The sequence below is a fragment of the Diabrotica virgifera genome, chromosome 1 (genome assembly GCF_917563875.1).
Source record: "Diabrotica virgifera virgifera chromosome 1, PGI_DIABVI_V3a".
Classification (NCBI taxonomy): domain Eukaryota; kingdom Metazoa; phylum Arthropoda; class Insecta; order Coleoptera; family Chrysomelidae; genus Diabrotica; species Diabrotica virgifera.
This window is the reverse complement of record NC_065443.1, coordinates 177,893,601-177,909,686: the sequence shown is the minus strand read 5'-3', so window position 1 is coordinate 177,909,686 and position 16,086 is coordinate 177,893,601. Positions and strand designations below refer to the sequence as shown.

General features: G+C 37.3%; 2 protein-coding genes across 2 annotated transcripts; both read right to left on the bottom strand.

Annotated features, from left to right (window-relative positions):
- Positions 1-7,931: 7,931 nt before the first annotated feature.
- On the bottom strand, positions 7,932-9,504 carry LOC126892124 (uncharacterized). The gene is made up of 2 exons (XM_050661598.1): positions 9,496-9,504; positions 7,932-9,128 (listed from the first exon to the last, which is right to left on the bottom strand). The coding sequence occupies exons 1-2, from the start codon at positions 9,502-9,504 to the stop codon at positions 7,932-7,934; spliced, it is 1,206 nt and encodes a 401-aa protein (XP_050517555.1).
- A 4,705-nt stretch (positions 9,505-14,209) lies between these two features.
- Positions 14,210-14,974, bottom strand: LOC126892117 (arginine and glutamate-rich protein 1-B-like). Its single transcript, XM_050661594.1, has one exon. The coding sequence runs from the start codon at positions 14,972-14,974 to the stop codon at positions 14,210-14,212; it is 765 nt and encodes a 254-aa protein (XP_050517551.1).
- Between the last annotated feature and the right edge of the window lie 1,112 nt (positions 14,975-16,086).

Here is a 16,086-nt window from a genome sequence, read left to right as displayed (position 1 = left end):
AATGACCATTTGCTTTATAAGCATATGTCCGCAAATGCTTCGTTTCCGAGATACGGGATGTTAAATTTTTTCTTACAAACTGACGATTTATTTATTGCCCTAAAACCGGTTGAGATATGCAAATGAAATTTGGTAGTATAGTCGGTTCGCTAAACTCAGACGCAACTGGCTAGATATTTTAGTCGATATTTTTTTTGTTTTTTGCCAATTTTGCAAAAATTGACAAAATTACTAAATATTTAGTGATTATTAACTATTTAAAAAGTATTAAAAAAGTATTCGCAAAATTACCGACTAAAATATCTAGAAAGTTGCGTCTGAGTTTAGCGAACAGACTATAAGACATAGTTATTACGCATTTTGTGACATGGCATTAAGAATTTTATATTCACCATTGGCGCGCACACGGGTAATATGACCGATCATATTACCCGTATCCACGTCAATGGTGAATATAAAATTCTTAATTGTATGTCAAAAAAAAACTACGTCTTAAAACCCACCAAATTCCATTTGCATATCTCAACCGGTTTTAAAGCAATAAATAAATAGTCAGTTTGTAAGAGAAAATTTAACATCCCGTATCTCGGAAACGATGCATTTGCGGACATACGATTATAAAGTAAACTGTCATTATTTTTTAAAGCAGAATTACCCCTTAAAGTTTGTCGCACTTGTTTAGAAACACCCTGTACTGATGAAGAACATGGCTAGTTGTTAAAGTACCTAACTTTTGTATTATCCAAAACATAAGCGAATGAATCAAAAAAGAGAATGTTAAGAAAACTTGAGGCTATAGTTGGGTTTTAATTTTAGTATTTTATAAATACTAGAATATTCCACAGGGTGTTGTGAACTTTAAGAAAAAAACACAGTTTGATTCATACACCCACTATGCATTGAAAATTTGCCTGTTTAGCAACAATATAATTACAGCGATATTGATAAAGAATAAGGCTATAACATATTAAAAAAAAATTACTTAAATCGGACAACAGGTTTGGGAGATACGCGACATCAAAAATTACCCATTTTTTGGGATGCCCGTTTTTTCTGACGCGCAGTGTATTACTGACCTTAAGAAAATTTATGACATCCCATGTTTAGTTTCTTCCTATAAATCAAACATCAAACAGCTTTTTCGTTGCTTTCCGCAATTTCCGGCCTTTTATACTTTCTACAGACTGCATTTAGCAGAAGCACTATGACCTATGGCCAACCTAACAAAGAAGGTGTTTATAGGATAGCGGTGTTAACTAAACTGACCACTAGCAGGGCCGGATTTACCACTAGGCCAACAAGGCACAGGCCTAGATCGCCAAATTCGTTAGGGCGCGGAATGGGCGGATTTTGTTCGCATTGCCTAGGGGTCATCCATAAACTACGTCGTTGAGAAGAGGGAGGGAGGGGGGCTTGCTTATTTCGACGATATACGACAGGGGGGTGGGGGGTATGAGTGCACATTCGACGTCGTTTAATATATTGGTATATTTAAATTTGTCGCTATTGTCTCTATAAATATAATTTTTTACCAGCATTAAAGTATCAGATATTCATATAAAAACGTACCTATAGTTTTTGAAATGAAATTGAAAATAAAACAAAACGTTTACGAATAAATACACCTTTGTTAAAATTAAAAAGAATTCTCTTATAGATACTTTTATCACATAAATTTCGTATTTATCAGTCACAGTCACATTAAAATAATATTAGGTAGCACTTTTGCAAAAGTTTAGCACAGGACAACAAACAGTAAGACATTGTTCTTTGAGTTTAAACAAGTGCTTCTATATACAGAAAAATGTTTGGAAGCAAACAATATTCAATTGTTAGTTTATTTATGTGCTGCATACTGTGTGTGGAAAAATAGTTCTGAAAGAATGAATGGAAATAAAATATTGTGTTATATTTAGTAGTAAGTCGTATTTATACTTAGAGAAGATTTATAAGCAAAATCTTGATGCAATGCTATTTAAATGCATTCATTTTTTTCAAATGCTCAGAAAACTAATAAAAATTTTTGAAAAATTTAAACGCAGATTGAGAGATTACATTATTACCGAGGACCAAAAGTTTCTGAAAACATCTATAATGTTTATTTTAATAAGTTACAGGGATAAAAAAATATTTAGTCTGATTTTTAAGTTCAAAAATTTCATTCAAAAGAAACCTTTTGTTTATTCTAAGGGACTTTCAGCCCTCGGTAATAATGTAATCTTTCATTCTGCGTTTACATTCTTCAAATATATTTATTAGATTTCTCAGGATTCGAAAAAAGAATGCATTTAAATAGCATTGGACCAAGATTTTGCGCCTACCCCCTTAATTGTTCTTGTTGTGATACATTCGCAAATAAAGTTTCAAGGTTGATTAAAAAAAACAGAAATAACATTGAATTTTTTTAAATCACTGAAAGGGGGGTCGTGTACTGCAATGACGACGTCGACATGGGGGGGGGGGGGGTTCGTCTGTAACCGACGAATTACGACGGAAGGGGGGGAGGGTATTAAAAAGTCCAAATTTTTTACGACGTAGTTTATGGATGCCCCCCTACTCCGAGTACACGCTGGCACAGTTACCACACATTAAAAGTTTAAAAAATATAAGAGCGATAATTTAACATACCACTTTTAAACATAACCGTGAGAATATATTATTTACTAATTCTGTTACTTTCTTTACGTTGTACCTGTAGACCGTGTCTCAGCGCAGGTAAGATAAATCCCGCTCGCTTTGCTATTTTTCGCCTACTATCTTGTCAACATATGAAGAAGTGATCTTTCTTATGGCTGAAAATGTTCGAAGACAAATATTAAATGAAGCTACGGAAGCAAAATATTTTGGGATTGTGGTAGACTCCACTCCAGACATATCTCATATTGACCAATTAACGTTGGTACTAAGGTATATAACTAGGGATGGCATACCCGTAGAACGCTTTCTGTGTTCTTCGCCTAACGTCGGACACAAAGCTGAAGAGATAGTAAATGCTGTTATCGATGTTTTTGATAAATTCGATTTGGATATCACAAAATGCCGTAGTCAGTCATATGACAATGCCAGTAATATGGCAGGGATATACTCAGGTGTTCAAGCCAGAATAACGAAACTAGGTCCTCAGGCTGAGTATGTCACATGAGCCGCTCATTTCTTAAATCTGGTAGGATCTGTGGCCGTTGGTTCATGTGTGGTTGCTGTTTCTTTTTTTGGTCTACTTCAAGAACTGTACAATTTTTTAACAAGTTCAACACATCGTTCCCATAAAACACGTTGGTCAGCAAGAAACGATGTTTGTCGAGCTCTGAAAGAAAATTGGCCGGTAATTACAGAAACTTTGAAACTAATAGAGAATGACAGGAACGAAAACCCTTAATGTCGAAGTGATGAATCTGCTCTAAGATTAAACCTTGAATCACTAGAGACAGCATTTTTGTCCATATTTTGGAGTACCGTTTTAGAACTATCCCAAAAAGTCAGTATATACTAAGCTTCAGTATGAAACTACAGCTTTACGTAAAAAAAGATATTACCAGATAAACTGTTCATTCAATTTCCATCGGCTTCTGGAATTATAATCTATGCGAAAAGAGCTTTTATATTACCAAGTTATTTAATTACATATTAATAAACAATTATTACTTATCTAAAATTTTAGTTGAAAATTAAAGATTTTGTTGGAAAAACCCGCATTTTCCGGGGAAAATTTTCGTCAAGTAAATCGGGAAAAACACGTGTCTTTGGAGAATTTAATTACGGTGAATTTTTATTTGGGTGTTTTTGGTGTAAAGTTAAAATCTTTGGAGTTATAGAGCAAAAATTGAAAAAACACGATTTTTTTCGGGCGCCATTTTGTTTATAAAAAAAGTAGCACACTATCTGCGGACTTTGCATAGCTATATTATTAATATATACAACCATAAGATTCGATTCCTTTTTTTTTTTTTTTTGGGAGGTGAGAACCTTCAAAAGACCGTTTGGGAAGGTGTCCCAGGTGTGTCGGATTCGATCCGTCACGCTTCACCGTGCCGAACCGCCTACCGACTAAACTCACCTCCTCTTCCTCCAGCCGACAGGTCTGGAACCGCTCTTGGCGAGCATGTCTGACCCGTCGACCTTACTCATAACTCCCCCCGGGCACCCTCTGCGTGCACTCCGTAGATTAAGCGGCCACCCAGCCGCCCCGTCCCGCACACACCCCGCACAAAGACCGGTCGGTGAAGACGACCGTTCCGTGCAGCCCATGTGTGGGTGGGGCGACCGGGGTGCCCCCAATCAAACATGAACTAGCAAAAGGATACCAGTCGACAGTTACGAGCAACTCCAAACATTCGTGCTTTCATCAATTCGCACTCAAACTCATACCCATTCATTCTACAGTTAAAAAGGAAGCAGTCAGTGAGGTTGGGTGTAAAAATCCTCCCCCACTACCTGATACAAAACAAAAAACAAGACAAAACAGAAAGTAAACAAAACAATACAAAGGCGGTCAGCATGGGTTAGATGTAAAAGGTCCCCCCCCCCTGCTGACTACCGCTTACAACACGCAACACATTTGAGTAATAAAATTGATTTAAAATGATAAATATTGTATAAATAAGATTGAAGAAGTAAATAAGGAGATAAAACAAGATAAAATAAATAAATAAGTAAAAATAGTTAAAATAAGACAGACAGCGCAGGTTGGATGTAAAGGATCCTCCCCCCACTGGCTGCCATCTGCGACACAAAAATAAAAACGTTAAAAAATAAATAAATAGACGGTCATCCCGCTTGCAGTCGCCTCTCTTTCTCCTCTTTGTGCTTCATTGTCTTCGTGACATAAGCAATGATCAGGTCGAAGTCTCTCTTGCTATTGATAGCTTTATCAATTAGCTCGTGAGGCTCGCCTAGAGGCGATCCCAGTCCCAGCTGCAGCTCGGTACGTCCCGCCTGGTATGCAGGGCACACGAAGACGACATGCTGCGCGTCATCCACTACTCCACAATCAGGGCATAGATCGTCCACGGTTTTCCCTATACGATGAGTAAACTTCCTGAACGATCCATGTCCCGTCAAAAATTGTGTGAAATAGTAGCTGACGCGCCGATGCCGGCACTCGTACCACCTCACCACATCTGGAATCAGGGATCTCGTCCAGGCCGCCTTCTCGACTTCGGCTGCCCATTCCCTCTGCCACATCTCTAGACTTCTTTTCCTTTCTTGTGGACCTGAACCTATTGCCCCGTTGCCCCTCTGGTACATTCGGACTCTTTCTCTGGCCAGGATGTGCACCGGTACAGACCCAGCCACCACCTGTAAGGCAATGGTTGATACGGTTCTGTACGCGCTGCACACCCTGATCAGAGGTTTCCTTCGTGTCCTAAGAAGCACGTCTTTATACTTTTTCATTCGAAGGACCTCGTGCCACACTGGGGCTCCGTATAAAACTATGGATAAGATGGATTGTGCCATCACTATTCTCTTCTGGGATCCAGGACCCCCTATATTTGGCATAAATTTATTTAGTATAGAGGTCCTTTCTTCTGCCTTCCGACATGCTTCTTGTACGTGTTGTCCGAATTTAAGCTTGTCGTCGAAAATAATTCCGAGGTACTTAACCGTCTTTTGGGGTCTTATTACAGAGCCTTTATATCCAAATATGTCATCTCTCTTTCTTGGTCCCCTCAAGATAATGGATTCTGTCTTCTCTACTGCTAACTTTAGATCATTTCTCTCTATCCAATCTGCGGTCTTCTGTATTGCTTCGTTTACTTTTTGTATTATTCCCCTATTCATGTCGTCTTCGACCAGTAAGGCTAGGTCGTCCGCGTATGCAATCGCTCTCACTCCTCTCTGCCTGTTTACTTCTAGTACCCCGTTGTATAGTATATTCCAAAGTAAGGGTCCCAGGACTGACCCCTGGGGTACACCCGCGGTCATTTCTTTCTTCTTTTTCTTCGATATGCATACGTTTCTTTCAGATAGGTAGTCCTTTATTATGTTGGACACATACTCTGGAGCCCCAAATTCGACTATTCGGTCTACTATGTGACCCCAGTTTGCTGAATTAAAAGCATTTTTTATGTCCAACAGAACAAAGACCACCCATCTTTTTTTACTTGCTTTAGCCGCGTCCCTTATCCAGGTCGCGGCATCGACTGTCGATTTACCTTTTCGAAATCCATATTGTTGATTTGATAACACTCTCTGATCTTCCAACACGCCCTCCAGCCTCTTCTTGATAAGCCCTTCGTAGAACTTACCAAGGCAGTCCAGAAGGCATATTGGCCGATAAGAGGCTGCTGAATCGGGGGGTTTCCCAGGCTTTAGGAGTAGAACTAAGTTCGCTTCCTTTAAGTCCCTGGGAAACTCTTGCTTCTGCAGTAGGTCGTTGTATATTCTTCTGATCAAACCTGGTTTCTCCGTTGCTATTATTTTTATTGCCTCTGGTGGCAGCCCGTCAGGGCCGGGAGCTTTCCCTGTCTTCATCTCCTGACCAGCTATTCTAACTTCCTCTTCCGTGAACTCCTCTACCATCGTTGGAAATATCTTAATGAAATTTTGATGATCCTTGGTAGGAAAGAGGAGCTCAGCTGATTCCATCCGCTGGTCTTCGTTGAGTCTATATGGGGCGATTATTTTCAGCGTCTTCATAGTGATCTTGTACGCATCGCCCCATATATCTTCGTCCAATGCTTTTATCAGGGTCTGCCACTTTTCTTTTTTCTCTTGTTTTATTTTTTTATTTAAAGTTTTCTTTAGATCTTTATATATTTCCTTGAGCTCGAGGCTGCCCTGGCTTCTCGTATAATTCCTTCGAGCTCTGAGGCATCTCTCCCGTAGATCTTCTATCTCATCCGTCCACCAGTAGGGGGATTTTTTATTATCTTTTCTCTTCACGGTGGCCAAATTTGTAATGTGGTAATCTTCCTGACCTTCGATAGGTACTTGGTTTTGTTAAAATAAATCTCCGTGTGTCCTATCGGCCGTCTTATTCCCCCTTTAACCTTTATTTCGTATTGTATATACCGGTGGTAGGTGAATAACTGATCGTCAAGGACATCCCAGCCGTGCACTCTCCTGGATAGCCCTTCACTCGCGAACGTAATATCAATGTGTGTTCGGCTGACCCCCCTTACGAATGTTGGTTTGTTATTGTTTAATACTTGGAGGCCAGCCTGGGCTATCCATTCATTCCATATTTCCCCCTTTCTGTCGTTTATGGGGGCACCCCACAACCTCAATTTCGCGTTAATGTCCCCGGCGATCATCACTTCTTTTTCGTTCGTGGCGGCGCTAATTATTTCATCTACGATTGCTTTGTATCTTATCATAGGGATATTTGGGGACACGTAGCATGCCAGCAGGCTGAAATCCCTCAGTTTGATGAGGATATGATTTCCTCCCCTGACAATACCACGCACCCCCAAATCCCTATTTCTAAAGAGCACCGCCACATTCTTCCCATTATCCTGGACCCAACCACCGGCTGATGTTATTTTTTTGTTTGGTTCCGGGACGATGAGCAAGTCTATTTCTAGCTTGCAGGCTTTTGCGTGGACAAGGTCGTGTGCTCGGCGTGCCCTGCCCACGTTCACCTGCAATATCCGTATACCAGGTTGATCCTTGAGGTCCACTTTGGTTCAGTTCCCAGAGGTCGTTTCTGCGTCGGACTCACGTCTTTCGAAAAAATTAAAAAGCATAAAAGCTAAAATAAGTAAATAAATTAATATAAATAAAATAAATAGATACGGTATATAGATAAAATATGTAAAAGTAAAAGAATTCAATAAATAAAAGTGGTTTAGTAAAATTGATATAATAGAGTAAAATAGAATAAATAAAATAGATAAAATAAATTTTAAAGATATAAAATAACACCTAGGTGGGCTGTATATGGGCCCACCTTCGTTTTCCAAGGAGTCTATTTTATGTTTGGTTAGCATGTTTTAGGGGTTCCCCTCTCCTCCCCTACCGTATACAAGGGCTCGGTACGACGGACAGGCCATCCTGTCCATCCTATGCCCTTCTTCTTTGCATACCGAGCAGTACGGTTTATTACCGCAGCTTGCAACGGTATGTCCCGTTTGGAGACAATTATAGCAGCACGCCGCCCTGCTCTCTTCCTTGCAATCGTAAGTGTTGTGCCCAAACTTTAGGCACTTAAAACACCTAACTGAGTTGTGTCTCTCCATTATTGGACACACAACCCACCCTATTTTTATCGAGCCGTACCTCCTCAGCTCTTCCGCTCTGGAGGGGCGTACGACTATCGTAGCTACCTGCTCCCCATATCTGTTTGTTCGTAGAACCTTGACTTCTATCTCTCTCTCAGGAACGCCTGTATAGCTCTTTATCATTTTCTTTAGAGTTTCCTCACCAACCCCTGGGTCCAACCGCGTAATCGTGAAGAAAGTCTCTTTTCTTCTGATTGCCGTGTCCATCCCGTTCATTTTGCTGTCCAGTTCAGCCCTCAACTTCTCCGCAGCCCCTCTTCCCTTTAACTTTACAAGGAGATCTCCCCCATTCGTTCTTTTTAACTTCTCCACTTGTAGACCGATTTTTCCAATGTCGATTTTTTCTCTCATTTCGCTAAGAACTTCGTTATATTTTTTCCCCCCCATCTTTATAAGGAGGGCTTCTTCTTGTTCTGACTTCTTCTCTACCTCGAGTTCCTTCCCTCTTACTATCATCTCCCATGAGATACTTTCCCTCCGCCCCACATATTCGAGGGCTTTCCTTATGAGCTCCTTGTTAAGGTCGTTACCGGCTACGACCCGTACAACCTTTGGTGTTTCATCCATCTCTTTCTTAATTTTAGTTATAGCCTTTTCTGCTAGGTCGTATATATCGCCACCACTTTCTTTTTCTATTCCAGCGACGAACGTGTACCAAATTGTTTTTTTATTTTCTTTCCTCCTAAAGTTCTCAAGGAATTTGATTTCTCCCTCGTTCACTTCCTCTAGTGTTTCTGCCAGGTCCTCTCCCACGTCCTTTATTATATTTTCTACCCCCTTGTCCTTCGCATCCTTTTTTGTTACTATCAGACATGTTTTCTTCTCGACCGTTTCTCGTAACCCCCCTTGTTCCCAATTTGTCTTTATATATGTAATGATATTTATAGGAATAAGGACAGCTGTGTTGCTCTAGAATAAAGTATTTTATTAAAACATGTTTTAATACAATATTTACCTAGAATAAAGAAACGACATTTAATGTCAATATTCCCAATCTATGATTATTTCTACAAATAAGTGAAAATAAAAGTTTCATAAATGCTTGACATTTCATAAATGACGACGTCTGTCAATCCAATCTCTTCTCAGCTAGTGACGGTTCGGCAGGCCAGGAGTGTGTTCCGAATTTCTAACGTTGGCTGACTGCGTTCCAATTTGAAATTCCAATTTGAGATGACATCTTGGAGCACAGCAATATTAAAATGATGAAAGTATAATATGTAGTTTCATTACATCATCCTTCCCAAAGGTGAAAATATTCAAATATTTTCGTTACCATCTTCATCTTGACCTTCTTCCTGTATAGGGAATGGAACCAGCTTCGAGATATGGAATAGATTAGAGTCTGACTTCTTCCGATTCATATTTACTTTATAAATGGAATTTGATAGTTTTTCTGTTATTTCATATGGTCCAATTTTTAATTCGTCCAATTTTTTTTCGGTTTAACCTGTTTCCATTTTCGACAAACACCAAATCACCTATGTTGAAGTCCACATGTTTACGGTTCTTGTCATAAATTTGTTTATTATATTTGTGAGATCTTTTCGTTCTTTCTAAAGCAAGATTTTTGTTTCTTATCCAATCTTTTTCTGAATCTACTTCTTTCAGTTCAGATGGCAGTGTTGTTACTTTTTTGCCATACATTAAATATGATGGTGAGAAACCAGTTACAGTATGTTCGGTATCATTGTATTTGCCCACACATTCTTGTGCTATTGTTGTCCAAGCTTTTTTTTCTTTTGTCTCGTTAATTCTACACCTAATTTTATTAACCAGGGTTTGATTTAGTCTCTCATTGAGACCATTAGAAAAAGGAGAGTTAGCAGCAGTGAATATTAGTTTCGTAAACTTTTTCTCTAAAAACTTTTTAAAATCATTTGAATTTATTCCTGGATATTGGTCTGATAGAATCATTTCGATTTGATCATTTTCTGGAATACTATTTACAAGTTTAATGAAATCATTTGCAGTTTGAGTTTTCGATGTCAATATATATGCATATCGTGTGAAGTGGTCTACTAGAATATGTAAATATTTTTTTGTAGAACGGGAACCTCCAAAACCTCCTACTGTGTCTATACTGACAATGCTGAAAGGCTTTGTGGCTGGTCCCAAATGTGACATTAATCCGAATTTTTCTAATCCCCTTGATTTATTTCTAATGCATACTGAGCATTTTTGGCAGGTTTCTCTAATGTTTTTTGTTAAGTTTTTTGCTGTATAATATGTTCCAATCATATTATGCATTTGTTTCACTCCTATGTGACACAAGTTTCTATGAACGTTTTTTAAAAATTCTCTACTAAAGTCTTCAGTCAAAAGGATTTTTTCTCTTCCTTTTATATTTTTGTAATAAACATTATGTTTATTTATTAATTTATACTTATTTTCCTGTATGTCTCTATTTTTTTCTTGATCTTCCAGTATATCTTGGATAGTTATTGAATTTACAATTTTTAACTGTTCCTCAGTATTTTTATCTGGGCCTAGGACAGGATTTCTGCTAAGGCAATCAGCTTCTAAGTTATGTTTCCCAGGACAATATTTAACATCAAAATCATATTGTGATAAATAATATGTTAGATCTCCTAGTTCCTCATCAGTCCTAGATTTTATATTCATATTTTCTAATGGTTTATGATCAGAAAAAACAGTAAATTTCTTACCAATTAAGTAATGTTGCCAATACCTAACACATTCTTTAATGGCCAAACACTCCAAGTATATGGCCTTTTTTCTTTTTTGAACTTCATTTAATTTTTTTGAAAAATAAGCCACTGGTTTTTCTTCTTTGTTTTCCTGTGGTTGTTTTAATACCCCTGCTACTCCCAATAAGCTGGCATCAGTATAAATATGTATTGGTAGATTTGGATCAAATATAGTTAATACAGGTTGAGTTAACAATATGTTTTTTAATTTGTCAAACGAATTTTGGCATTCTGTAGTCCAAATAAATGGTTGTCCTTTTCTCAACAGGTTGTGTAATGGGTTCAATGTTATTGCAATGTTTGGCACATATTTGTGGTAAAAATTTATCTTTCCTAGAAATTGTCTTACATGTTTTTGTGTTCTAGGTATTGGAAATTCCTTTATTGAAATTAAGTTGTCCTTCAGTGGTCGTACACTATTATTTTGTATTATATGACCCAAGTATTTTACAGATTCCGCAGCAAATGTGCATTTTGTAAGCTTTAATCTGAATCCTTCACTTTTGATAGCTGTAAATAGTTGTGTTAGATGTCTGATATGTTCTGAGAATGATTTTGAAAAAACTAGTATGTCATCTATGTAGCTCACTGCAAAGTCAGCAAGTTTGTGTTTTCTTATTATATTACACATTATTCGCTGAAATATAGCTGGGGATGTTTTCAGCCCAAATGGTAAACAAGTCCACTGAAAATGTCCCTCTTGTGTAACAAATCCTGTTTTGTATCTATCTGTAATACGCATAGGAATTGACCAAAATGCAGAATTGATATCAAGGGTTGAGAAAAATTTACAGTTTCTCGTCTTTTGCATTAAATCTTCAATATGAGGAAATGGTTGTGATTGTGGCACAACAATTTTATTCAGGTCTCTAAAATCAATGCATAATCGTGATTTTGTATTTTCCTCTCTCTTGTAAGCTAATGTAACTGGTGCTGCGAAGGGGCTGTATGATTCTTCGATTAGCTTTTTGTCTAATAGCATTGCAATTTGCTTTTCAATTTCCTTTCTATCCTCAATTGAGTTTCTATATGGCCTTCTGCTGCAATATTTTTCTTCTAATAAATCAATGTGTGCTTCATAATCCTTTACTGTTCCTACATCATACTTATCTTTGGCAAATATGGATTTGTTTTCATTTATTAATTCATCTATTCTTAATTGTTGATAGCGATCTAAATGGTTTACATAAATTTCAAAAATTTGATTTTCAAAGTGTTCATTAAAATTTATTAAATGTTTATTTCCCATTTCATTTGACATATCAGATACCTTTGAATTATCATTTGTTTCCTTAGAAGCAAATATTATTTCTTCATTAATTTCCTTAGAAATTTTAGCATTTGTTTGAAAAGTTTTTTCTATTTCCTTAGAAATAGTATCTATATGTATAGGTGGTTTTTGACTTATTTTCAGGTTTTCATCTTGACATAAATAAAAATTTTTTATACAGTCTAAACCAATTAGAAAATCATAATCAAAATTATCCTTGTCAATCACAAAGACTTCAGTTTCTTTTTCTACGTCAAAAATTTTTATACTTAATTTGACCATTCCATTTGTTTTTTTAAGGCCATTAATAGTTTTTAAATTAGTACCTCTAGGATTAATTAGTCTTTCATTATTTATTTTCAACAATTTTGAATTTATTAATGAGACATTTGAACCTGAATCATATATTGCAAAAATCTCAAAATTGCTATTCAGTACTAATTTTACTTTTATTAATGGCAACACTAGCAGTTTTTTTGATTTTCATTTTGTAGTTCACATTCTATTTCTGAGTTGTTGATAAGTTGAATTTGACTATCTTTGTCATTGTGATTATCTTTTGCCTTATACCAACATGCTGATTCTAAGTGGTAACGTGTTCCTTTTTTAAGCTTTTCACAAATACTGCATATGTGTTTTTGTTCTTTGTATAATCTTTGGCTGGTTTTGTATTGTTTTTCTTCAACTTTTTCTTTAAAATCTAAGAATACTTTCTGTCTTTTACCTTGCTTGTTTACCAAGTATTCATTCTTGTTCAACTCACTAAATAGATGAGTAGTTGAAATCAATGAATATTTATCAAGTTTATTCATTATGTCGTCTGGCAAACCTAATACAATAAGGTTTATTAATGTGTCATTGTCGATTGTTTTATTTACTTCCAATAATAATCTTTCTTTTTTTGTTGCATATTCTATAAGAGAACCACTTTGATATTTGAATGTGAATGCGTATTTGATTTGAGACCAACCTTTCTTTTCATATGCATCACAAAAGTTTGTTTTCCAAATTTTCCAATCTGATTGTACTGTGTATTTAATTATCATGCTACTGTACCAATCTAAACATTGTTTTTCAAGTAAGTATTTTAATGACTCTATTTTCTGTTCATCATCTATGATTTCAAATCGTTCGCACTCTCTCTCAAAGTCTTCCATCCACTGACAAGCATTCGGTATTTTTATAGAAAATTTTTCAATCAAAAAACTTTCAGTTACTCTGCTTAAATTTTTTATTGATGGTATTTCTTTTTCATAAGTAGCAACTACAGATTGTGTTTTCTCATCTAAATACTGTTCCCCAAATTGTAAATTCTCACCATCATCTAAATATATCTTTCTCATTTCAATATCTAATGGTACCCATAAATTTCTTTTTTGACCTCTTTTTTTCAAAGAATTTTTTACTTTCATAAATACATTAGATTTCGCTAGGTATGTATGTTTATTTACCTGCTTGAATTCTTCTGGGAGCTCAAAAACACGTCCATCTGGAGTTTCAATTGCTGTTATACATATTTCATTCGTTTTTCCATCTGCGGATCCCTGTACTGTAAACTGGAACTTTAATTTCTCCATTTTTTTGACTAGTAATGTCGTTTTGTAATGATATTTATAGGAATAAGGACAGCTGTGTTGCTCTAGAATAAAGTATTTTATTAAAACATGTTTTAATACAACATTTACAATATTTACCTAGAATAAAGAAACGACATTTAATGTCAATATTCCCAATCTATGATTATTTCTACAAATAAGTGAAAATAAAAGTTTCATAAATGCTTGACATTTCATAAATGACGACGTCTGTCAATCCAATCTCTTCTCAGCTAGTGACGGTTCGGCAGGCCAGGAGTGTGTTCCGAATTTCTAACGTTGGCTGACTGCGTTCCAATTTGAAATTCCAATTTGAGATGACATCTTGGAGCACAGCAATATTAAAATGATGAAAGTATAATATGTAGTTTCATTACATATATGCTTTCTCCTCCCATTTGCTATTACATATACTCATGAAGGTTTTTTTCCTCCCCCCATGTTTAGAGCCCTTTTAATTTTTTCTTGCTCTTCTCTCTGTCTTTCTTGTTCCACTTTTAGCTTGCAGTGATCGCATTTTACTTCTTGTTGTGTTTTTTCGGCTATACTGTCGTCTTCTTTTTTGTTGTTAGTGGATTTTATGACCCCTAACAGTTTTTTTAATTCCGTATCCATCTCCACCTTTTCCCCCCTTTTTTCGCTTAGGTTAGTAAATATCTCTATTAGTTTTATATTTAACTCTTCGAGTTTCCTGTTTATTTTTTGTTGTTTGGTTTCGTTAGGAAACTTAATACTCTCTTCGAGTCTCTCCCTCTTCAGATCATTTATTATCTCTAGACTATTCCCTTTCCTTTTCTTCTTATTCATGGTTTCATCATCAAGCAGGAAAGAGGCTAACACCCTCTCCTGAATATTTTGCCATCCTTTTTCTATGTTTTCCACTTCCTCTTGTGATCTTTCCTCCCCTATCTCATCGTCATCATTTTCACTGCTTTCCAGCATTTCATCCCCTACTAGTGTCGACTGTTTTGGGGCAGTCGACCTGTTCATCTTCTGTTTCTTTTTATGTGAGTTTATGAGCTCCCTCTCAAAACTGTTCATTCCTTCTTCCCATTTCAAGTCGTCAGGCGACTGTTTTTTCCTATTCTCATTTTCCATATCCGTTCCATTGTCCGTGTCTCGCCGATGGTCGTCTTCACTCACCCCCGTCTGTTCAGAATTTTGTTTATTGGTACTCATATAAATTCCTACGAGTTGGGACGTACTATACGTCTGGCGCGGCAGTGCGCCCTTACCACGCCAAGGCTTGTTTACTTCGGGAGGTCGCCAGGTATCCCGAAGGGATCGTTTGTGATGCTCTAACCCTCGCATCTCTCATATCTTTGGCACGATGCCTTCCACCGTGATAGTGGGGATTGTTTTATTGAGGTTTACTCCTCTAGGCTTTTTTTCACGGTTGCCTCCGGACGCAGTGGCAGTTTGTATTCACAGGCTACCTGGAGTTTCCGCGTAACTGCTGCCTCCCCTGTTACGCGGGATTTGGAATGGATGTGTGGTGGGGTAAGACATGACGGCTACTCGTAGTGGGTATGTCGAAGAAGTTTTCGAATAGAAATTTGTGATCAGAGTCCGATGGCGGAGCCCCCCGCACAGTGCTTTGGGGCCCCCCATCGACCCCCGGTCACAATGCTAAGGTGGACGAGATTAACTTTTAGGGATTAGAGTAGCCGTAGGGAACTTGGAGGGTGATATACATCTGCTGAAGGCGAAAGGCGTCGCAACTGCTCGCCTCAGTTGCGACGCCTTTTTAGCGTCCAGCGGCGGTGTCCGGCGCTCACCCGGTGCACAGTCGCTGGACGCTGGGACTGTCCTTGGTTTCACCGGTCGTGCTCCCCTCACAACTTTAGGGACCACGATCGGTTACTCGGCCCTCCCACCGTCGTCGAGGTAGAAATACAATCCCAGGGAGGGAAGATTCGATTCCTACAATAAAATTGCTGGTAAATAACTTTTCCTTGTATTTTGCTAATTAGCCCAGAGTATTAAAAGATATACGATATACTGTTTATTTTTTGGCCTTTAATATTTTGGAAACTGTTTACTCTTTTGATTTAAAGCTGATTATAGAAAGTAAAAGTACAAACAACGTAGAATGAAGTAAACACTTCTGTTGTATGTAGGTATATAATTTATTAAAAAATTCTTAAAATTTATCCACAAGGGAGTGGAAGTACAACAAAACGTTTTCGGTCAAACTGACCATCCTCAGTGTAAACCTGGAAATAAGTGAACCACTTAGATTGAAATGCAAAAGGGTGAAATTTTGACAGTTAAAAAAAGAAAATGTGGTT